Source organism: Equus asinus, chromosome 23 (genome assembly GCF_041296235.1).
Source record: "Equus asinus isolate D_3611 breed Donkey chromosome 23, EquAss-T2T_v2, whole genome shotgun sequence".
In the NCBI taxonomy this organism is placed as follows: domain Eukaryota; kingdom Metazoa; phylum Chordata; class Mammalia; order Perissodactyla; family Equidae; genus Equus; species Equus asinus.
The window spans coordinates 53,443,536-53,468,053 of record NC_091812.1 but is presented as its reverse complement, the minus strand read 5'-3'; the positions used below and the strand labels follow the sequence as shown (position 1 = coordinate 53,468,053).

The 24,518-nt window shown below is 43.5% G+C and overlaps 1 protein-coding gene and 1 long non-coding RNA gene across 4 annotated transcripts in view; one reads left to right on the top strand and one right to left on the bottom strand.

Moving 5' to 3' along the window:
* Window positions 1–3,835, bottom strand: part of LOC139041706 (uncharacterized) — a 38,031-nt gene extending 34,196 nt beyond the window's left edge. The window contains exon 1 of one of the 2 annotated variants that reach the window (XR_011497423.1): window positions 3,364–3,835. This is a non-coding gene — a long non-coding RNA (uncharacterized lncRNA). The remainder of the gene's footprint in view (window positions 1–3,363) is intronic. The other variant, XR_011497422.1, reaches the window with a different exon arrangement.
* Window positions 3,836–22,142: 18,307 nt separating this feature from the next.
* Window positions 22,143–24,518, top strand: part of LOC106824742 (S-methyl-5'-thioadenosine phosphorylase) — a 34,685-nt gene continuing 32,309 nt past the window's right edge. The window contains exon 1 of one of the 2 annotated variants that reach the window (XM_014831219.3): window positions 22,143–22,314. In XM_014831219.3, coding sequence (XP_014686705.1) covers window positions 22,282–22,314 — 33 coding nt within the window. In that variant the 5' untranslated portion in view covers window positions 22,143–22,281. The remainder of the gene's footprint in view (window positions 22,315–24,518) is intronic. The other variant, XM_014831220.3, reaches the window with a different exon arrangement.

Below are 24,518 nucleotides of genomic sequence, written 5' to 3'. Positions count from 1 at the left end.
AGGGAGGAGAGCCAGGTCCAAGCAAGAGGTGAAGGTGTTCAGAGAGCAGTTTGAGAAGAGAATTCAGACGGGAGAAATCAAAGAGATTGAAGGTGAAAGAGACAGTGCTGTTCAAGCTCTGAGTTCCAAAGGCCACACTGGAAGGGCCTGCAGTTTGGGAGGCACAGGAGAGCCTGTCAGATCCAGGAATCGCAGGGATGAGAGGCTGGGACTGTGGAGATGGAGGTCAGGGAGACTGTGAGACGTGATGATTAGTGAAGGGTGGCCGTTAATGCTCAGCGTAGCTTCCTTCTTGGGCTGGGCTGCTTAGGTAGCATGTGGTGGTGAAGCAGGCGGGGGAACCCGGCGGGTGGGTAGTGGGAGGGGCCTGTGGGTCTCTGAATCCTTTTAGGTTGGACTGGGGACAGTGTCAAAGCGGGTAGGAGAACAGACCTAGGAGGAGTGAACGACGGGCCTCCCTGCAAGTCTTTCACACAAGCAGTTAAATGGTCTGAATCTCAGGACTTCAGGACCTGCATTGCGGTTATCTACGCGCCTGTCTACAGGCTTTAAATGGCCCCGGCGGAATCTTTTTCCTATTTATCTTTCTAGCCCAGGCAGCTAGCACAGTGCCTGGTAGACAGCAGGTGCTTAATAAATGCCCGATGTACTGAAATGAAATGCTTAAAAAGCCAAAGGCAAGGTTTTGTGTCTAGAGTGAAGTAACCAGGTGAGGCGCAGCATCTTGTGAGAAAGTCTGGATTGTAACCTGACCAGGCTGCACCTATCACTAAGGACACTTACATTTCTAACCACAAACAGCACTTTTAGTTTTTATTCATTAAAAGAATTAAAGTGAAATCGTTTCTGCCAGGAATTGGTGCCATAATATTCGTTTTTAAGTATTACATGAAGAAATCAGCATTTCTAGCTTGCACTGAGTGCATTAAGCATCCTAATTTAATTCGAAAGAATAAACAGTGTGCACGCTTAAGATCAATTTCAGGAAAAGCAAAGATGAATTGGATCAGCTCACCCAGGGAGACAGCGGGACCGCAACATTGGCTTTAGTTCGACACCTTGTGCTCTTCTGGGGCACAGGTGTTTCCCTTTCTTTGGGGTTTGTTTTTGGAATAGGGCACAATCTAACACAAAGCGAAAGCAAGGAGACACTCTACTCAGACTCTGTCGTCTGCTCCCAGCCTCTTGTAGAATCTGTTGTATTTCTTCCTTAGTTGTAATACTGTATCGCAAAAAACCAAATCCAGGTGTTTAATCTAATATGATGCTTTGCTAGAATATTATTTTTTAAAAATATTTGTTATGCTGTGTACCAAAATAAGCCCCAAAGTTGAGAATTTATTTATAAGGAGGAAAAAAAAATAGAACAAGATAATCCAATCTGGATGCAACCCAGATGCAATAAAAAAGATTCAAAGGAAAATATTCAAACATATAAAAATTTGTTAAATCACAAAACAACAATTGAGAGGAAAAATATTTTCATCAAATGTGAAAAATGGTTAACATCCATATTCAAGTGTATAAAAGAAAATAACCCCAAGAGTTAAGGGGGCAAAGGATTTGAACAACTTCACACAAAAAGAGATATAAATTATAAAGAAAATAAACATAAAATAACAATCAAAATATTAGTTTACACTTCTCAAATGAGCCAAATTGGATTAATAATAATCCACATGCTAGTGAGGATGTGGTATAAAATATCCACACCATAGTTGTGCTCTTGTAATTTAGGGTAACTATTTTGGAAAGTTATATTGAAATGTCACTGTTTGAAAGTTCATAATAATTCTGGCTCCTCAGCAAAAATATCAATAGAGTGGATACAAAATGTTTCAAGATGTTCATTGTGGTTTTATTTATAACTGTAAAATAATAATAGGAACAATCTGTACAAATGACAACAAACGGATGGCTATAATAGTATGAAAGTCAGGTGGCCTTCTTGGACCACCGCAGTGCATGACAGTACAACACCGTCATGGCGCGATGAAAAGCAACCCTTAGGAAGTCTATGTAGCCACAGGAAAACATATTTATGCAGATCAATGAAAAAATATGTGTTTAAAATTATATGTGCACTGAGATTATACCCAATAAAATATGTAGAATTTGGGTTAAGATTCAAAGGAACTTAAGTTTTTAATAGAATTATTTCAAAATTAATAAAAAGAGTGGCTAATATTTACTAAGGACTTACTAATGACAAGCACTGTTCTACATGTTTTAAATATTTTATCTAACATGATCCTCAAACAACACAATTAAGTAGGTACTATTAATATCTCCATGTTATAGATGAGGAGATTGAAGCCCAAAGAGGTTTAATAATGTTTTTCAAGGTCACTCGGCTCCAGTCAGAAGGCGCACGGTCAGAACTGAACCCCTGGCCATCTGGTCTCATGACGACAGTACTATGAATTCTTCTTTTTCAAGCTATTCTATACTATAGTGGAGATGTTGCTTAAATGATTAACAAAGAAGGACTTTTCTGTAAACTTTTCTACTGAGAGAAATCTAAAAGTGTAAAACAGATCTCTTTAGTTCTTTGCCAAATTCCATGGGGATTTCTCTGACTCTGTTAGAATTCTCTATTTACAAGAAGCTGGGGAAATAAGGACTAGCTCCCATTCCTTCTGTCGTTGCTAATGCACCAGTCTCAGCCACACCCCAATTCAGGGAGAGTTAATACAGCTGGCTCTCCAGAACCATCGGCTCCAGCGTGCGTGCTGAGTGAAGATTACCTTCGCCTGTTCTCGCTAACCTGGTGAACACCGCACTCTACCGCAGGGGAGCGCTTTCCTGCTGGAGAAGAAACTCCAGTTAAATCATAGAAAATCACGTCTCCTGTGTGAACGAATGCAGAGGCACAGGCCAGAAAAAATGTGTTACAACAATTGGGGGTTTTTTCCCTTTCATAGAGGAAAGCCTGCAGGAAATTCCACCTTGAGCACTTTTGCCAGATGACGCAGCATTTTCTTTTTTGCTTTCACTCAACAACAAAGGCAAGTCTGAGTGTCATGCACACACATACGCAGTTTAGATTCCCTTTAAAGGAAAATTCCACTGACTTCTCTAGCATAGCATGAGACCACCAGAGGTGGTGACATTTTTGTCAGACCCCAAATACTGATTCATCACTCTAAACTAGTCCTCTTCTCTAGCTCGTTCCTAAGAATCAATATTATTTTTTTAGTTTTAGTATATTAAGGTATAAATATTTCAGGATCTTTTCCTACAAGTCTTCATCAATAATGAAAGAGACTGAGAGACAAGAAGGACACAACAATAAACAAGGACCAATTTTCAGCAGAAACAAGCTCCACTGAACCACCCTTGCGTCGCAATTGCTTGTCTTACCCAGGAGTCGTCGAGACTCTCTGGACTTGGCTGATTTTTCCCTGAGGTCGCATCTCGGTGACCTGGAGAGTGTGCGGGGTGTTCAGCAAGGTGTTCAGTGGGCAGGAGGAAGTCACGAATTCATCCTTCCTACTTTACCCACCACCCAGCAAATCCACCTAGACGTGAGGCTCCAGCATGCCTTCACCATGGCTGCTTAGCAGGTGGACAATGTGGCTTCTGTGACAGGATGATGTCAGCAGCCAGTGTCAGGGCCAAACTTTGCAAACACTTCTCAACTTGGCAAGTCATTTCAACTCTCAGTCTTGCTTTCTCTTAGTGGCCAGATGAGGAAAAGGACAATGATTAAAATACACTCCGGGGCACATTTGTAAAACATTTTAAGATTCTCTTAATGGGATTTATTTTTCCACAACATGCAAAACTCTAAATTCCATTAACTATGTTTAATGGCATGCCAAGGGGAAAAATTCATGTACATAATTTATAACATAATACCTTTAATACGTTTAAAGACGCATTACAATGTTGAAGGAGAAAATATATATATAATACGTATGACATATTTTATTTGATACCAAGTGAGACTTCCCTTAAAAAAGAACCATAGTGTCTTAAATCTATTTTTAAGAAATTGAGTCTACCCAGAAAGGACATAAAGAAAGATTCATTGAGGGGGAGAATGTTTTGTAAATATAGTATGATTCGGTGTAAAATTTGTAACATTTAATTTGGACAAATGTATAGGAGGGATTTCACAGACCTCAATTTTAACACCTTAAAGCGCGTTTTTCTCAGTCGGTGTTTCGGCTTTCCTGAAGGGGTCGTGAAGTGAAATGAATCCAAGCGTCTGCTCCCTGGCGTGGGAATGGGAATTTACTTCTTTAAAGCTATGGGAGTTTTCCTTAGGATTTAATTTCTGTGTCACAAAGGTTAGAATACATTCACCTTTGGTTGGTACCGTCCAGCTGTGAGATTCTGTTAGTATCTCTTTTCCAGGAATTATTTCTAGGGCATTCTCACAGAAGATTTTGGGGAAAAATATCCTCTCATTTCCTCCTTTCCAAAGACTGATTGTTTGACCTCACAAATCAGAATTCATTGCTGCTGCTTCTGGGCCGAGAGCTCCCCGCTCTGTCCCACAGGTACACTCTGTGTCACTCTGCTCTGAATGACAGGTATTCGTTGGCAGCTTGATTTCCTCCATTAGCCTATAAGCTCCTTGAAGGCCAAATCCATGTCCTATTCTTTCAAGTGTCCCTTCCTCCAATATTGACAATAGAGATAGACCCCCTGAAAGCAGAGAAGAATTGGCAAGAACTTTGCACATAGAAGGTTCTCTACACTTGTTCAAGGAAGATCAGATGCACCTCAGACGTTGCAACTCGGTGTCTCAGAGACGGGCGCAGCTCAGCAGCCGAGTCTCCCTCCTCTCCAGCCCATGACACCCGGACCAGCCTGGGCCCTGGTGTCAGAGCGAGTTTGTGTATCACTCAGCTAGGCTATGGAGCCCCGTGGTTCGGTCAAACATCAGTCTAGATGTTCAGGTGAGGGGATTTTTTCACATATGATTAACATTCAAATGATTAGACTGGAAGAAGCAGGTCACCCTCCATAGTGTGGATGGGCCTCATCCAATCAGTTGAAGGCCTGAACAGAAAAAACTGAGGTCCCTTGAGGAAGAAGAAATTCTGCCTCCAGACTGCCTTCAGACTCAAAACTGTGACATCAGCTCTTTCCTGGGTCTCCATCCTACTGCCTGCTGGCACAGCTCTACTGCCACTAACTAATCGGTACTTCCACAGAAAGCCAGACCAGGGGTACAGGATGCATTCACCCCTCTCGTGATTAGCTTCCCAGCCCCACTCCTGGACCAAAAAAAAGGAAGTGGCTATGAGATGCTTCCTGAACGTTTCCATCACTCTGCACTCTGATGCCTGCTCAGCTGCTAGCAGATGCCAACCTCTGCTAACTTCCCCGGGGCCTGAACCACAGGCCAGGACAGCCCTGGGTTTACTTGCATCTACCACCCAATTTAAGTCATGTGGTTTTTCCCCAGGAAATCATGGATTATCTGAAGATGAGAGCTTATCTCTACTGGTAAAAGCAGATTTTTTTAAAGGGCAAGACCCACTCCAGCAGACATACTTTGCTACCCCTCAGTAACTATTCTTTTGTATCAGCCCCCTCCCCTGTTGAAATGTCTGCATTCCCTTCAACCCTTTCCAGAAGGGTTAAGATGTGATTCTGTTTCATTATCAATTCTAAGGGGACCGTCTATTGATGCTTAAAGGAGCCGCCAAACTAGATTAAGTTCTCCTCTTAAAATCGTAGACTTCTTGCCTAACTTTAAAAATAAAAATAACAGGGGCCGGCCAAGTGGCCTAATGGTTAAGTTCCATGTTCTATGCTTCAGTGGCCTGGGTTTGGTTCCTGGGTGCTGACCTACCCCACTCAAGGGTGGCCATGCAGTGGCAGCGACCCACATACAAAATAGAGGAAGATGGGCACAGATCTTTAGCTCAGGGTAGATCCTCCGCAAGCAGAAAAAAAACCAACAGAAAGATTGGCAACAGATGTTAGCATAGGGCAAATCTTCCTCAGCAAAAATATAATAAATAAATAAATACAACCAAGACAGAGGTAAGTGGAAGATGGATCACTCCTTCAAAACTACAAGGTTACCATTTTCAAAGGATGCTATTTCCCAATAAAATCTTATAGGAAAAGTCAATGGTATTCAATTGCCCTGGTGTGTGCACAGTTACTTCCTTGCATAAAACTTTTGCTAAAAGCTGAAACAATTTAGCATTTTCTCCTTCAATCTATTCTCCACATGAAAAGGCAAATTAGATCACAGTAGAATTTCCTGCTTAGAACTCTTCACTGCTCTGCATGCCCTATAGAATAAAATCAGAATTCCTTGGCATGTTGTATAAAGATCAGAGACACAAATGCTGACAGCCTGGAGGTGGAGACAATGACTGAACTGGATGGGGAGAGGTCTGACCAACTGGGAAGTGCACGCGTCATCCATTGGTGCTGTGCTGGAATTAGAACAGGATTGCCAGACCTTCTAAATTTTCTGTAAAGTCTTGAAATCTAGGTTTTTCTGTGTAAAAGATCCTAAATTTTAATGTTAACACCTTATTTTAAAAAAATACTGAATGAGCCAAACAAAACCCATCTAATTTCCCATTTCAGCCCACGGCCCCTCTTTGCAATGTTGGACTCTGACATCTGTCCACCTGTAGGGCTTCAGCTCTCACTCTGCCCCTTAAACACTTACCCAGCGCTCTGATCATAGTCTGAGAATGGCAGCTCTGTGAATGCACCTCCCTGGTTCTCAGTGCGGGCCTCAGTCACATGCTCACAAACCCCTTCTCGGCTGCTTTTCTTACCTGCAAACATGTAAGTCATATGTCACGATTCAGCTCGAGCCTTTCCTCAAGGCATCCCTCCTCTCTACCCAGGCCATACTCACCATACTGTCCCTTGTCCCCCTCCCTCTCTATTGAACTTCCCTATTACACCTGTAATATTTGGCTCTTTTTTATTCACCTGGATTCCCCTCGAAAGACCGTAAGCTCCCAAAGGCAGAGACAGCATCTCATCGATCTCTGTATTCTCAGCACCTGACGCAGTGCCTGGTGCTCCATCATCATCATCAATACACATAGTACCGACTTCAGTCCTGGTGCCTTACACGTGTCAGCTCTCACAGCAACCAGTTTCGTCCTCATTTTACAGATGAGGAAACTGAAGCAGGGAGTGTGACAAGATTCAACACCAAATAGTCTAGAGTCAGAGACCATGCTTCTAGACCATGCTTCTAGGCCACACTTCTAGACCATGCTTCTAGATTATAATTCCTCCCATGCAGAGTAGTGTTACTCTTTAGAAGTTAAACCTAAGGGTCATTTCCTAGTAGTTGACCACTCTTCAGTATTTCTAATGCTTTTCTTATGTATGTTCAGTTGCTAAGCAACTGAAGGGCTCAGAGACTGTTTTGCCAAGAAGGCAAAACTTTATTAAAATAACAGTCTTCAAAGAATCTAAGCCCACGTCACCTTCAGATTTCTTCTGCCCTTGATTCAGCCTTGGTGAAAAGAAGAGTGTGGCCTGACCCAGTGTAACCCCATTAGGGAGTTTCTTCTGGTGCAAACAACAGTTTAAGCAAATATGCCCTTCTGTTTTCTCTAGTGCTCTTTGTTATTGTAGCAAAATCCATGGGGGTTCATGTGGGAAATGAAAGGGCCAGAGACAGCGGGACTTTTCATCATACACAGAAATGCAGTGAAATGCTTTTTATTCCCGTTCGAGCAGTTATTATTCATCTGTGTGACTGAGAAACAGAAGGTCTAAAGAGAATCTAAGTCCTAGACTGGCCTCTGCTCCTTCACCCAGATGGAAGCTTCAGGGCGAGTGCTGTCACTCTCAAAGACCACGGAGTCTGCCTTTCCTGTGCAGTTCAAGGACTCAAACTACAGATGCTGTCCTGTTGTCAATCTGATTATAAATACCCAAGTGAAGCAGTTCACTGTTTAGAAAAGCTGGAGACCTGATAATACTAAGAGATTGTGAGGTGCTCGGTTGACACTTAAATAGTGGGGCCAAGGACAACGTAGGAATTCATTTAGTGCTAATGATGAGGAATGTAAAAAGCACTGTGTCTGTGAGCAAATGTCCTTCTCTTGGCCAACATCTGTGAATGGATCACTGAAAAATCTGATAAAGGAACATTGTAAAAGTACCCACTGTAATCCAAATGATCTCCATCCGCTACAGCTCCCCTTCTGTAAGGCTCGAAGTTGGCATTGTAAAACATTTCAATTACCAGTTTGCTTCAAAATGAACAATGTACCTGTGGTTAGAAACCTGCCTTCCTGTCATCAAGGTATTTGAGAGCCAGAAAGCTTAACTCCCTGTTTGATATTGATTTTCCTTCTGTAATTTTTTAAATAAAGATTTCATGCCCTATATATATGCTTTATTTTTCCATCAAAATCTTTTTATACTCCTGACCGATGGAATGTGCTGCCATATGCTGGTCATTGGCATATAATTCCATATTAACAATTTGGGGTCCTTGAGGAAAGAACTATGAAAAACCACACGCATTGTTCTAGAAGGAACTGAAGTAAATTACTGTAGAGTACACTTGCCACTTTAGAAGTGACCTTTAAATTATAACACCTCTCTTTTTGACTCTTTCCTTTTTGTTTCTTTCTCATATGAAGCCAACATGACTCAAGTATAGGACAATGTTGACTCGTAGGTTTAAACCAGAAAAAAGCAAAGATTTGCTGCCACTTCCTGTTCCAGTTCCTTAGCATTTCTGAGCTTTCATTTTCTCTTTCGCTGAAACTAAAAACATAATAATTAATTAATGTGTTTGTTCGTCCATTTATTGCTTCATATAGTCGTTCACTCAGCTATTCATTCAGTGAAGGAATATAAGCCATAATACGCACCTAGGAACCACGCTCTGTGCAACATGACTGGGACACAAAACTGACCAACGTGACAAGGAAGGAAAAATGAAGAATTTCAAGCCAAAATTACATGAGAATCTGTTTTAAAGTGTGCCTAGAATCCATCCGTTCAGTTGTACCAAATCTGTGATGCCTGGGCTTAGCGATAGTCTGAGGAAGAGAGAGAGGACAGGAAGGGGTGGACAGGAAGGAAAGGGAGGGGGATTCAGAGACAGTGGGCAGGCACAGAGAACAGGATGCAATCCAGGCAAGACAGCACGCAGAGGACAACTTCTTGTTTCCTCTCTATTTTGAACCCAATATAAGCATAAAACTCTTTAATAAAGAGCTACATGAGATAGTAGGAGTATGTTCCTTTTGGAGCAAGATTTGTGTCTAATGTTTTAACTTAATTCTGGCAATTGTTGTCAGATAATCTAAAATAAGATTTTGTGTCTGTTACCAGATCTCTGGGGAGGCCCATGAAACTCTCACCAACACCATGCTTCCTTCCTCTTACCTTTGCCCCATTTGGCCAGCAAGAGCTATTCTCACGGTTGGATCAGAAGCATGCTCCTCAATTCAGCCACTCAGTGGCAATACCACAGCCATTGATGACACACCACAGAGATGCCATATCTCCAGGAAACACCATCCCTCCGCTTGAAACTTGGTGCTTACGATTCCCTCCTCCTCCTTTCACCCTTGATGTAGCTAACTAGAAACTGTCTCTCAGGACCCTCGTCACATAGCCCCTCCTCCAAGAAGTTTGCCTTGATTCTTCCCAAGCTACCAAGCTGATCAAGAACTCCCCTCTTCCATTTCCTCTCAGCGCTTTATAAGTGCATTTTCCACTGCAGCTGGGAAACGATTTTTTAATTATTAATAAGCTCCTCCACAACCTCAACCTCCTTCGAGATCCCTCTTTCCACCTCCTTGCCTTGGCTGAAACCTAGTCAACCATTTCCCTCCACAGCCCTCTCGTGGGGAGGTTGATGTACCTCTCCGTGTACTATGGGATCGTGAGGAAGGGTGGCGTTCCCCTGGCTCCTCACTGCCAGTTCTGGATGGTTTGCTTCCCTGACCTCGATAAAACTATCACTATTGTGACATCTCTGGGTTCGTTGTGGCATCTCTGCCATCCTTCTGGCTGTAATTTGCCAGCTCCTCCAGCAATTGGCTCCTGCCTCCTGTCTTACGCTTATCCCCAGCCCTGTCACAGTCCCAGGAGATGCAGTATGAATGCAGACAACACACCCAAAACACGCCTTCTACCCTATCTGATCATCTGATTCAGTTGTTCACTCCCTTGATCTTGCCATAGCCTAGGGTTACTATTCTTCTAAAACCTTGAGCTTCAGTATCACCCTCCAGGACCTTCCCTCCCTCCATCTTTCACACCTCTTCACCCTGCCATCACTCCTCTTGGACTTCTTTAAGACTTCCAGTTCCTTGATCCCCCACTTTCACCCATCACCCAGCTCCTTCCTGGTCTCTTTGTTCCCTCTAAGGCTGGACTCCCATGGTCGATAATATGAACTCACCTCCCTGACGCCCTCCATTCCTTGAGGTCCTATCTAATTAGTCAGTAGGGGCCTATCTCAGAGAACTGTATACCCTTGCAGATTGGACCCCTTCAAATTCATGGTCCCTAATCTGACATGGTCTCACAACCATGTCAAAAATGTGCCATCTATCCTCAAATCCATATGCAAACTCCATCTCCCACTTTGTTGAGACAATTAGGCCATCAGGAGTGGTCTCCTAGAGGTTCTCAACACCTGCTCTTAAATTTATCTGGAGCTCATTCTTACCCCCTTTCTTGCAGACCCATGTCTCTGTCCTCTGACACAGGACAATGCTCCTACCAGGACTTCCAATCCCGTCCCTCCGGGATTCTCTGGGATCCTGCTCCCTTAGCCGTCCATCTGTATTAGTATCTTCCAGTTGTTCTTCAGTGTGAACTTTTTCCCCTCTGCTCACAAACACATTCAAAACTCTCCCACCATTAACTGGAAGGGGGAAAAACAACCATTGACTTTCTATCCTCTTCTTATCATGTCCCAAGGTCTCCTCCTTTTTCATCCAAACTTCATGAAGGAGGTGTCTGTTCTCTCTTTTCCTCACCTCCAGACTGTTCCTCATGCTCTTCAATCTGGCCACAGTTTCTGTTCTTCATGGAATAATCAATGTGAGTTTTTTGTTTTTATGTTTAATATTCTGGAGTGGAGGGCTCTGTATGTATAAAGAAGTGTTTAAAAGCTATATGGTTTTAAAATTAACGTTCAATTTCTTAAGGTCGCAAAATCAACAAGTCTTTCTTAAGTAGTTATGCCCAACTTACAAATTTTGTCATTCTATTTCTAAATTTAGTACAATGAGAAATATCATCACTTTTTCAGTGGTTATTGGATGAACATTTCTATATTGAACAGAATAATTGCCCTCAGTCCTCTTTTATAATTATATTTACTGAGATATTTTAAACATTTTTCAAAAATTTAACATTTTCTTTCATTTTTAAGCATTTCAAATTCATTACAGAACAAATTTACAAAGCCTATACACAAAACATTTCCAAGAACGCAAATTTTTTTTAAATAAAATTATTTATATATGGAAAGAACTATCTCTTTTACTCAGAGACATAGCAATCAAATCAAGACATCTTTTTTTGACCCACAGTTTTACTATTATCAGGCCAGAAAGGAAATGCAAGGACTTCAATCATAACACCTGCTTTTATATAAGCACAGATTTCCTAACTCTATATATCCATCCTATCAGAAAAATTACTACTTTTGCACCATCAATAGTTGTAAGAATCATTGAGCTATCTCTTAATTTATAACCAGCTAATCACAAAGGCTCATACAGCATCCTTTAAATTCGTCCAAAGCAGAATACAGATCATTGATAACCCTACTTGAGGTTATTTCTTAGGAAGTCTGATTATCTGATAAATGTTATCAAAAATAGTAAAGTATCAAAAATATCAAAAATAATCACTGAAAAATCAGAGCACTCAACCAACTTAGTGCAACAGTCCCAGGGTGGTACCAACAAAAAAGGCAATCAACTCTCATGATAGGAAATGAAATATTGATGTAAATCACTCAGCAAATGTTTTATGAAAAATGTAGAGTCCTGTCGTTTGAATTGTAAATGACCATATCTAAAGTAAAGTGATCAAGAGAATCAGCCATTAGTTTATTGCTTAGATCTGGGCAACCTGAACCTACAAAAATCTCCTTTCCCTTGGAGTCAATGACACTAAGACAGACACAGGAATATATACGGCACCCTTTCCTCTGATTATGACCCCCTCCCAAGTCCTACTTGTCCAGCTCCTCATGCCTGGGTTGTAAATCTACTAGTCTGAACTATATGGCTTTATGAAAAAAATTAAGAAATATCAGAGAACATCCAGGTTTTTCAAGTAGATACAAAGTCAGATTTCACCATTTTAAGATAGATACACCAAGGAATTTGACTGTTCAAAGGTAAAATTCTAGCCCCATCAAGGATGTCAGCATCATGGTGGAGTGCACTTGCCCGGGACTCTCTCCCCTCCAACATATAACAAAAAGAGGCATCCATACTCCAACAGAGGACACCCCCACAACACAAAATCCTCTTGCACCCACATGACAGAGGGCAGAGAGGCTGGACCCCGCCCACCCTCGGAGGAGCTGGAACGGAGTAAGAGAGAACTTTGCTCCCTCCCCTGAAGACTGTGAGGTTCCCAGAGGGAAAGAATGGGAGAGGGGGTTGCACATTTGAAGGATCACCAAAGACTTCCTAGGGCCGTTACAGCCTGGAGGGAAGCCCTCTAACGGGGAAAGCTTTCATGAGGTGGGGCGGGGGCGGGGGCGGGCAGTGACCTCATCAAGCCAACACCCCAGCCCAGGAGACCAGATAGTAGGAGCAGAGCAAGAAAGCCCATAGTGCATCCAAGAGAAAGCGCCCCTCCCCCACCTGCCCAGTGTGGCTCCACTGCCTGGGATCTCAGCTCAAGGGGAGGGCTCAGACTATGTGGCTCTCGACCCCCAACCAGTGGCAATAGGCAGTAACTGCAACCGATTAAAATTCTAACCTCATCATCTCGTACATATATATGTACATATATATTTCTGTAGAATCAGGGTTTAAAATTGGGGTTTAGAGGAAAAGTATTTATACATGTATCTATCTATTTAATGTGTTTTCAATTTAGAATATGGATCAAGTCAAAACACTGAAATATGAACGGCCAACATGCATATAGGAAAAAGCTTAAACGTATAAGTAGTCAGATAAATGCACATTAACCACAAAATAGATTATATATTTGTAAATATAATACTTGTTATTGGTGAGTGTGTAGGAAATGGACAATTTCATTTTCCTCCCAGAGAGTGCAAGGTGGTAGTAACTTCTTACAACCTGGCTCAACACAAAATGTCTACTCCTTTTGCTTCCCTATCTCTACTTCTAGAAAAATTATCTTTAGGAAAAAAATTATATTTAAACAATTATTTATATAAAACTAGAAATGACATGAACATCCAATGAAAAGGAATGTTGATTGATTAAATGGCTATACAAAATATAAAATCTGATATTGTCTAAAAACTTATTGTCAAATCATCTTTGCCTTTTGGCTTAAAATTAAAATCAGGGGCCGGCCTGGTGGCATGGCAGTGGGGTTCTCGCCCTCTGCTTTGGTGGCCCAGGTTTGCAGGTTCAGATCGCACAGACCTACACACTGCTTATCAAACTCTTCTGTGGCAGGGGGCCCACATGTAAAGTAGCAGAAGGTGGGCATGAATGTTAAGTCAGGGCCAGTCTTCCTTAGCAAAAAGAAGAGGATTTGCAGTGGATGTTAGCTCAGGGCTAATCTTCCTCAAAAATGAAAAAAGTCAAAATCAATTGCACATTAAATTAGAGTTACAAGAATAATCTGTGAAATTCTATGTATTTTTATATACTTTACAAAGTTTAAATACAAAATACAGAGCTTTACCCCAAACTTAACACAAAGGTATTAATACTATGCTTGCTTTATTTCATTTCTATATTTAATTCAAAACTTTTCTAAGGTTGTACGGTAATTACCTATGGTTACCATAAAATTTATTTTCTAAACTAGGACACTTTTGAGATGGAAAGTGGGAACACTAACAATAATTCACATGCGTTAGTTGATTTCTATCAGGGATCTCAGGATCGTCCACGCACACCAGACCAGCCCATACTACCCCATACTTATCCAAGCACTGGGAGCAGTTTACAACTGGGGTGAGCAGAGCTTCCTGGGTCAGTGTCCGCGACCACAATATGAGATTTCAGACCAGGTCTCAGGACCTGAGAATCCCCTGCTTCCTGAGTGAGTCCATCCATGCTGCTGGTAGACCTGCGAGGTCCCTTTACAATTGCTGCGTCACCCAGGGACTTCAGGCTTATATCCTTCATAGGGATTTTGTGATTTATACTGACTGAGTTCTTACTGAATTCTCCCTTGCTTCCTTTTGTTGCCTGATTTGGGTAGATCGAATTCTCCACCACCAACATCCTGGATTCCTTTTAATGCTTCTGACCAGCCACAGCTCTGAAGTCGTTTTCCTATCATCTCATTGGCTTTGGTATTTTCTTCATATTTTCTTTTCTGGCTCTGAAATGATAAATTTTTGTTCATGCTAAGGATAAAGGTCACCAACAAGTTTCTAATAATCAAATCTAATCAATCATTTTTATTCCTAATTTTAATGGGCTACATCATGGTCAGTTACCTGAACTACTCTCTCCAGCAACTTCAGTTTCCTTCACATGTATTGTCTCCCTCTATCTCTGTCAGACACACACACACACACACACACACACACACACACACACACACACGCTGCTCAACTCCCTAACTTCTTGGCTCATCCCTTAAGACCCAGCTCAGATATCACTTTCTCCAGGAAGACCAGGAAACGTGCCCTGCTCTGTGCTTTCACAGCCCTGAGTGGCAGTCTCTAACCTCACGCTCAGCACACTTTCCTAACATCTGACTTCTCTTTCTGACTGCTCTCACCTGGGAGTTCCATGCAGGCTCAGAGTGTATAGGCCATTCATCTTTCTCTCTTCGGCACTTAGCTTGAGCTCAGCACATAGTGGGAATAACAGATAGTAATTAAGAGATCCGACTCTGTAGTTAAGACAGATTTAGGACTGAATCCCGATTACCCGAGTTACATAAGTTTGAGAAGACTTCAAATGTGCTGAGTCTCATGCAATAATAGTGATAATATCACCTACTGTGTGCTTCTCAAGCATCACATTCCACCTTGAGTTTTATTATCTTAGTTTGTTGCATCTCTGTGAAGTTCACGGACCCCTGGGAGAGGTAACATTTTAAGCTGATATTGGACATTTACAACTGGCAGGAATGAAAGGTTTGATTGATTTTTTTTGGTGGAGAGGAGAGAGGAAAGACCACAAGGCCCCAAACAGACAAGGAAGCTTTTGAAAGAAGCAATAAGCACAAAAGAGAGGTGAGAAGGATTCAACTTCTCTTGGTCTGCTCATCAGAAAAACGGGGATTAGAGCGGCACCCGGGTGGAAAGGTGGCTGTAAGGGTTAAACGAAGAATATACGGTTCTCAATAAATATTAGCTATTTTTAATGTTGCTCTTGAAGATGCTCAGAAGACAACCATGACCCCATTCCCATTTATTTTTAAGTCTTTATTTGCAGACAACACATGGATTTAGCAAGGAAAGAAAGAAATGCTCTGTTATTTCTTATATTTTAATTTTTCTCCACTGCCCACATGTGTGCCTTAAGTTCTAACAGTAGAATGAGGAGCAGAGGCCACTCAAGGGCCTGTCTTGCGAGTCTCTCAACGTCTTAGTCAGTTGCGGCTGCTATAAGAAAACACCACGGGCCAGGTGGCTTAACAACAAACCTTTATTTCTCACAGTTCTGGAGGCTGGGAGTCCAAGATCAAGATACTGGCAGACGCAGTGTCTGGTGAAGGCCTGCTGCCTGGGTCGCAGACAGCGCTCCTCTCGCTGTGTCTTCACGTGGCAGAAGGGGTGAGGGAGCTCTCTGGGGTCTCTTTGTAAAAGCACGAATCCTATCTATGAGGGCTCCACCTTCACAACCTGATCGCCTCCCAAGGCCCCACCTCCTAATACCATGAGGCTGCGGGTTAGAGTTTCAACATACGAATGTGGGAGGGACACAAACATTCCGTCCATGACACCATCACAGCTCAGTCCTGACGTACTGAGCAGAGCAGATTATGTTTCAACTGTAAAGTTAAAATACATCTGAGCATCTCTAACTTCTTGGTCCTTTTCTATACGGAGGACAGAAAGCGAGGCCCGTGTCTCCTTAGAGCAAGGCTGAACATTCTCCCTTCACCAAGGGAGGGGTGTGGGGTTTAGGCTTCATCTTGTAGTTTGCTTGTCCTATAATAGAAATAATAATATCTATTTCAAAGGATGTGAGGCTTCTGGGATTCCAGGAAAGATGGCCATTCTGTCAACCAGAATATCTTCTTAATGCACAGCATTGTTATAAGGAGAGTGGAAAGTCGGACAAGATTTTTCTTCACTGAATCTCAATAATACTTAATTATGTCCTCTTCAGTAGGGGCCCCAGAAATGAAAGGATAGATACAATTAGAAGAAGAGACAAGATCACTTGAAATGAAAGCTATTCCGAGCTATTTCTAGGGTCAAACAGACTTAGAATAGAAGGAAGGAAGGGGGAAAACTAAGGGAGTGGAACTTGATGGCATTGCAATAAGACAATTAAACCCTCGGGGAATCTCTAACCATCCAGAGCCACATTCAAAATAGATGGTCACAACCTGCCCTGCTGATCTCATTTCAAAGCAAGTGGCTCTGCCCTCAACCAGAAATACAGATGCCAAGTTATGTTTTATTCTTGGACACTCCACTCTTATTAAAGGTCATTATAAGGAATCGCCACTTAAAATTTGCGGCAAATATTTTCTGAGGAAGTTAACTTCTAATTCCCTCTATAAAGTACCCTCCAATAAACGTATGGCAAAAATTAGATTTAAGCAATATTTTCTTTGATCATAACACATTACTATGCGTCTTTACTCCAATAACAGGAGACTGGAGTATTATTCTTTTTTTTCTTATTTTCTTAAAATTTTAGTCTAAGTGATAACCACTTACTGACCTGTAAGACTACTTGTCTAAGAAGAAATTTAAGAAGCTCCAGTTAATCAGGCTTTCTGTGGCAAAATACATTCAAGTCTGTAGTTACTAAAATGTTAATGTTAAATTTTATTAGGCCTATACTGTATAGTGTGAGAAGAAAAACGCATAGTTTTATTTTTTTAAATAATAAAATACTTTAATTATTCAGTTATTTACCACAATCAGGAGAGGTAAAGAACTTGGACTATAGATAAATCTTTTATTTATTTAACAAGTAATATTAATTTTTTTTTTTTACAGAAAGTTACCTTAAGACTGGCCTGGTACATATTTTTATATCTTTTACTCCTTATCCTAATAAACACCAGCCACTGTTCCCTTATAAGTCCATTTTTCTCCCATCGTGGCAGGAGAAAGAGAAGTATTTTGAGAACTTTATGAAGAAAAATTTCTCTGAACACAATTTTATTAAAGTTTGTTGTGTCTATTTGGGATTAATCTTTTTTCTAATGACCATATTGTGTGCAAGGACGATATTGAGGTTTTTGAACCTGAATTTACAACAATTCAGACATGTCTAGGTTCTTTATGCCTGCCTGGTTAGGAATTTGAAGGGGCAAAAATTTTTTAAATTTATTATTATTATTAATTTTTTTATTGTCCTCATAAGATATTTTGTTGACCGTGTTCTGCTATATCCAGAGTGGCTACTTGCTAATAGAACTTTAAGTTTTTTTCCCTAAGCTTCCAATGCCAGACTTTAATCCACTAATAAAGTAGTGGCCAAAATGTCCCTACTCACTGCATCTCCTGTGATACGGGAGTATTATAACAAGATCTGAGTCACACAGAATTTTAGGATCTGTAAGGACACTCTCAGGTTGTTTAGAATTTTTATTTTGATCCAAATTTCTACAAGGTGGTGGGAGTTATATGTTACTTCAGCCATGACAACTCGACAGCTTTAACATGCCTAGCTGAGGAGGGGTTACCAACCAGCTTGGGTCAACTTTGTAGCACCCATCCAGCCCTGACACACTCAGGAGGAGAGATGGGACCACTCAGTGGGAAAGCTGATATGGTTGGCTGAGATGATACATTTCACACATTTGTATGAATATTTCCTCTTGAATATTTGATGATCCTGGAACGATCTGGAGAAGTCTTCAAAATTCGCGTGCAATTTAGTCATGTTTAAAGACAAATTATTGTAGGTTCTCCCCCTCCAAGGCAACTGTGGGACACTGATGGATCATTGCTTGAGACCTGAAACGGACAGCTATTGGCAATACCATCTTAGCAGCTTGTTGGCTAGGAGCTGCAAGTTGGGGAGGTATGTATGAGGAATTATCTGAAAAAAGAGAAAGCCACTGAAATATCCATATGGTTTCATAATTAGAATTGTTGTAAGGTGGCCTGGGTCCTTCTTTAGAAATGCCTTCAGAAAAACAAGGGTGCAGGTGATCAGAAGGAATGTATAGGGCAAGAACAGAAGGGAAGGGCAAGATGCTACTTTCAGAGAGAGACGCTAGATCCTTCTGTTGTCCTGTTGAAGATTCCTCATACCAAGCAAAAAGGGAGACCACTGATTATCAGAAAGTTTGTCCCCCTTTTATTCGAGGGCTTGCTGAGAAAAAATTATCTAAAACTTGGAAATAAGCCAAAAAGATTACTGTCTGTCTTTTCAAAGACACATTAAAGCATTGTCCAACAAGGGTACCCAAGGGCCATCTGATTCTGGAAGGAGAGTGGAAAACAATGGCCCACGTCCTCTGCCAAACCAGCTCTCCACCTGTTTCTGCACAGATTCAAACTAAGAATGGTTTTCACAATCTTAATGGTTGGGAAAAAATCTAAAGAACAATATTTTGTCACAAGTGAAATTCCAGTTTTAGTGTCCATAAAGTTGTACTGGGATACAGCCACGCTCATTTGACTAGACATTGCCTACGTGCCCGAGCTTCACACACTCCTATGTTGTTGCCTCTTGGTAAGCAAGGTTTGCTGACCCCTTACCTAAGCTGTAACTTTTATTACTTCTTATTGAGAAGGGTTCAGACTCTGGCGTCAGATACCTTGTTTGAGAAGTTATGCATTTTTTTCACTGTTAAAGATGCACATGGTATCTGTTCACAGAAAAGACAACCAAAAGGGCTACAGTTTTATTGCCTTGTGAAACAAAAATCAGTTTTCTATCTAATTTTTCCATCTCATGCTAACATTCATTTTTCTGCTATTTCAGCTTCTTACATCCTCTTTGAACCAGCTTGGCCATCCCGCTGGTGCCTTTACTGAGTTAAATACAGCTCTGACACAGGCTGACTGTATATTTGTTTGAATATTGTGTGTTTAAATTTCCGAAAACTTATTTGGACACATTCTTCTAAAATGGACTCGTTAAGAGAACCCTGTAGGGGCTGTTGTGAGTTCGAATCCCACGCGTCTGGCCATGCCACGTGTCTAAGTATTTGTGTGCTTTTATTCACGATGCACAATGAAGGAAACTGCGAGAGTCCCCTTGGAGGTGGGTCAGTTGGTCTTGAAGGACACAGCCCATACAAAAGAACAAAATAATGCCTGACAGCAGCTGGCGGGTGGGTGTCTGGTTTCTCAGAAGAGGTTAGAAAATTGCTTAAATTTTGTCTAGAAATGCTAATTTCTTTCCAGAAATGGCTTGTGAATTACATCACTCAAAAAAACCAAACCAGACTTGGGACAATTTTCCCTTCAAACACATCACATAATCAACACAAGTGCTTGATCCCTGACCTGAAGGTTATGGCAGAAAAGTCCAGAAGTCCAGTTTAACCCCTTCTGAGTTCCCAACTCCTTCCAGCGTAGGGGTCTTCTAAGGCTCACAGGCTCTCACTTGTTACGGGGTCTAAATTTTGGCAAGAGAACGTGTCGAGTAGAAACTGGACTTGCTGGTCACATCAAAGCAGGTAAGTTGGTCAAGACCTCCTAATTATGAAGCGACAATAAAACTGAGGGTGATGCGGGGTCGGTGAGCCAAGGAGTTGAAAGAAAGATTTCTTAGACTCTTAAGATCTTGCAGTAGTGCTCTTTTATTTAGAGAATAGAATAGCATGGGGATAGGACCCATGGGCAGTCAGAGCTTCTGCTGCTGCTGCTTCTGCTGCCCCCGCTGGCATGGGGACAGGACCCACGGGCAGGCAGAGCCGCTGCTGCTGCCCCGAGTTGAGGGTTAGGGCTAATTTTATAAGGCATGGGTATGTGAGTCATCTCTTTACAAGACAAAGGAAAGAACACGAAAAAAAGTTAAAATGGTATCAGTGCAGGTGGGGTCTGGTCATTGGGTGATCCCATGACTTTTAGACAAGAATCAAATCGGATTAAGTAAAGGTTAGAAAGGTTAGAAGCCACCACCCTAAATCAGTTACATGAGACTGCCAGACAGTAACCAATTTAAGTTCTTGCCTTCCCCATTAAGAGTTTCTAGGGACAAGGTCATCTCTCTTCTTCTTCGTGGTACAGAGGGGGAGGCACATTTTACAGATAGAGATTTACCTTACAAATGTAAATGTGTCCCAACAAGGGCAAGTTCCATTCCCCAGAGCCTCCTTCCCTGTCCCAGTTTATTGAAAGCAATCAGCCCCAAACAATCCCAATGCCAAAGAGACATATCCTGGGGTGGCCAATTTCAGGTCCCTACAAGGTCATCCCCCCTTCCTTCACAAATGCAAATGTCTCTCAAAAGGGCAAGAAAATTCCAGTCCTTGGAGCCTGCTTCTCCTCTGCAGTTTTCCTCATCATAGGGTACCTGTGTCCTGCAGTGGTTCCCCTGTGAGTAACGGGTCTCCTGCTCCCCAACACAGCGATCAGCAGACCGGCTCCTAGAAAACCACGTCCCTGAAGGGCTTGCTGGTTGGCGCCTTCCCACCAGCCTGCGTGTAGCCTTGAAGACTGAATTTCTTTTCCCTTGACTGTCTGGACTTTTCTCTTTAGTTTTCATCTTCAGCCTGCATTTGGCCTAGTGAGGCTGGATCTTGATGTTTGGACCTTGACTTCCTGGGAAAGACAGCTCACTCACATAGTAAGGAGGGACAGAAAACCTGGTTAGTTTTAAACAACAGCGATTACGCTGAATATGCCCAGACGCCGCTAGCAAAGCTCATCTCAAAGTTTGTGCTCTGGGGAAGATTTTTTAACTTTTTCCTTCTCATTTCACTTCCACAGCCATGCTCCCACCCCCAGAGTAATCCGCAACATTTCTGCATCTCAGAACATCACTCTCACCCATTCTGTTCAGGAGAGCTTAATCCATCAAAGGAGGGTAAATTGGATTATCCCAGTAGGGAAAGGATGGGCATTTTGAGAGTAAGGGATTATCCCAGTGGAGGCTGGTGGTGGTGTTGGGGTGTGTGTCTGCGTGTGTGTGTTTGTGTGTGTGTGTGTCTGCTGTGTGTGTGTTTGGGGCAGGGGGAGGGGGCGGGATGGTGGTGACCAGCCGGTGTTGAATGATGAAGACATGAGTCTGGATTCTGAACCTAGGCTTATGGGCCGTTGTCCGAGGTGGGAGGGGTTAAAGATAGCCGGGGTGGGAGTGAGGCAGCGTCTCATCCCCTCAGGTTGAAGATCAATAAGCCATAGTTCGTAAATCAGAAAGTTTATCCTGCATATGTAACCCTGTGTATTTCCTTTTTGTCATCCCTGAGTCTCGGGTCAACCCCATTCCTGCTCTGTCCTCCAGGAATTCAGGCAAAGGAGCAAACCCCTGGTCGGGTCGGGTCACCTGGGTAGGAAGAGCAAACCGCGCCCCGCCCCAGGTTGACAGCTGGAGGGAACCTTCGGGAACAACCAGTTCCTTCCTCTGGAGGAATCTCCCTCCCATGAGAACTTCTGGAAGGCAGATGGGCCTGATTTTACAGACAAGGCCTTAGACGCAGCTAACGCTCTATGGTTCTTATGAAAATTAACAAGGCTGATTAAAGTGCAAAGCACAGAATCTGGGACAATACAAGCGCTCAAGTCACCGTCTCCATTATCATTATTGACCTGTTAGTTACAACCCGGGGTGAAGAAAACCACAGAACGGGAAGGTCCGCCCAAGGGGCGGGACGCGGTAACCTCGAATTGAGGAGCGCGGTGGAGGGGGCGATGCCACACCAGCAGCCAATCCAGCTGTCCCCGGGAGGAAGAGGAGGAGCCAGGGTCGCTCCCGGACTTCGCTTGGCTCCGTCTGGCGGTGAGCTTCTTGGCCCCAAGCGCCCGCCTGCTCCCCGCGCCTGGAGAGGCTGCCGAGCCCTCCTCGCGCAGACATGGCCCCAGGTGCCAACCCCGCGACTGTGAAGGTGAGATTACTGGTACCGGCGGCTTCGGTCCGCCCTGCCCTGTGCTCTCTCGTTCCTGCCCCGGGGGATCGCGCCTCCGGGCCGTGCGCCCTGCCTGTGCGCCCTCGTCGCGGCGGGGAGGGTCTGGTGCACGGCATCCCGGGCCTGGTCGCCCAGGGGCGGGGAGCGAGGGGACAGGGAACGCTTGCAAACTCGCACAGCTGCATCCGCACCAGGCAGGGCGTGCACTGGCCTTTGGAGAGGGACAGTCGGGGGACTTCGCCTGGCCCCCAACCCTTCCCAGGCGCCGTTCCTTTCCGGGGAGATGCGCCTGGCTGAGGCTAGCACGTGTGCCCGGTGAGGGGGCCTGCAGCTGGTGAGAGCTCTCCCTGAGCGCTGCCAGATTCACGCTTCCGCTCTGCTAGGCTCGCTGCCCCACGTGGGAGAACTGCGTGCTTGCCATTTTGCAAGCTTCTGGCTTTGTTTTTTCCTTCCCAAAGGACATCTCTGTTCTGAGGTTTTCCCCTGCAGCGCAATGCTTTGGGATTCTGAGATTTCTTTACAGCACCGAAGTGGAGGACAGTCCAGGGTCGCTCCCTGTTCGGAGGACTCTGGCATTAAACTGCTTTGTTTGCAACCCGGAAAGTTAGAAGTCACTTTTCTCGTGCCCTCGGACCTCAGAGGTCTGCCTACAAGGGATCGCCTGCGGTGGGAGCTTGGGCCACAGAAGGGCTGGAATTCTGAAGCGAGCCGCGAGCTTCCCTGGGGCTTTTAAACAAACACTTCTTTCCTGGTTGGTGCCTGGGAGGGAGTGAAGAGTCACAGAGCCTAGGGAAGAACTGGTGATCAATCTTCAGATCTTTTCTAGGCTGTTTGTGATTGGCTAAGAACCACCTTACTTGTTTGACTTGAGAAATTCTTGGCTGATGGGATAGGAAGGTCCACCGCCTTCTCGGGAATCTCTTGTGATTCCCCGCTTTGTGTTCACTTCTCCAGGGAGAAGACAAATCTCTGGGGTCAGCGTGTAATGAGCCAGAGGGATTCATTTATTAGGTCCTTGCAGCTCTTAATGAGACACTTATGATGGGGAGAAGGGGGGGTCGCAGTCACACTTCCTTATGAAACTCCTTTTGCCATGTTGCAAAGGATCTTGCATTCAACAGATATTGGTGGAACGCTGTTCCCTCACCAGTCTCTGAGAACAAGGCAGAAAGCGTTTTTATGAAGCTCCTGTGCAAAGGAAGCGAGGTCCTTAGGTGTCTATCTGTAAGTGGGGGTTTTACCGCAGGGTTTCCTGGGACGTTTAGACTTGTGTTGTCTGCCCAGCACGTGGTTGAAACTTATTAAATGGTAGTGCTTCTAAGTGGGGGAGCTGAGAGTAATTTTGAATATCTTTTCTCCAACAATTGAATGATCATGACAGGTGTCATGAGCCCCCAGCCTTCAGTGGGCAAGCAGGAAACTCTGACCTGTCCCTTACGGGAATGTACTTCAAGTGAGATTGAAAACAGAGAGGGATGCTATTTATGACAGTGTCGCTTTAATCTGGTTCCTCATTCTCCCTGCACCCAGGGGCCCTGTGATATTGGGTTGGTGCACTAAGTGCGGAGTGGGTGCTGTGGTCGAGCCCCGAGGTGAATATTGAAGGAGGCAGATATTTGGTCCTGGCGAGCAGCTCACTATAAAGTTGAGGTCCACGTAGTGCCGGGCCTGCCTGCTGCTTTCTGTCTCTGAGGATGGGAAGGAGACTGCTTTGCTGTTTAGAATCCATGATGCCAACTGCAGTCCCCCGACTGCTGAACCAACATCCCACATAGGAAACACGAGGTGCCAGTGTCCAGAGCAAAGCAGGCTTATAGAAGCCATATCCTATCCTCAGATCGTGGAACGTAGAGCTGGAACATTCCTTAGACCATATAGCCACACAAACCCCTTTTTGTGGACGTAAAGCTGAGGCCCAGAAAGGTCAACTGAGGTGTCCAGACTTACACAGTTGGCCCTAGATAGTGACAGAATTGGGCCTAGAGCCTGGCGTTCCACCAGCTGGATGTTCTGAGGCATTTCTGAAATGAGACTTGTGGTCTCTATTCTCTGTTTCGTTGTGGAGTAAGGAGATCCTGCAGCCTTAAGGCAGAGGGAGTGTGGAGTGAGGGCGTAAAGCAGGCTGCCTCCCTGTGCCCATGGGGCGCTCTCCCGTGGTGTTGAGAACAGCCGTTTTCTGGGTG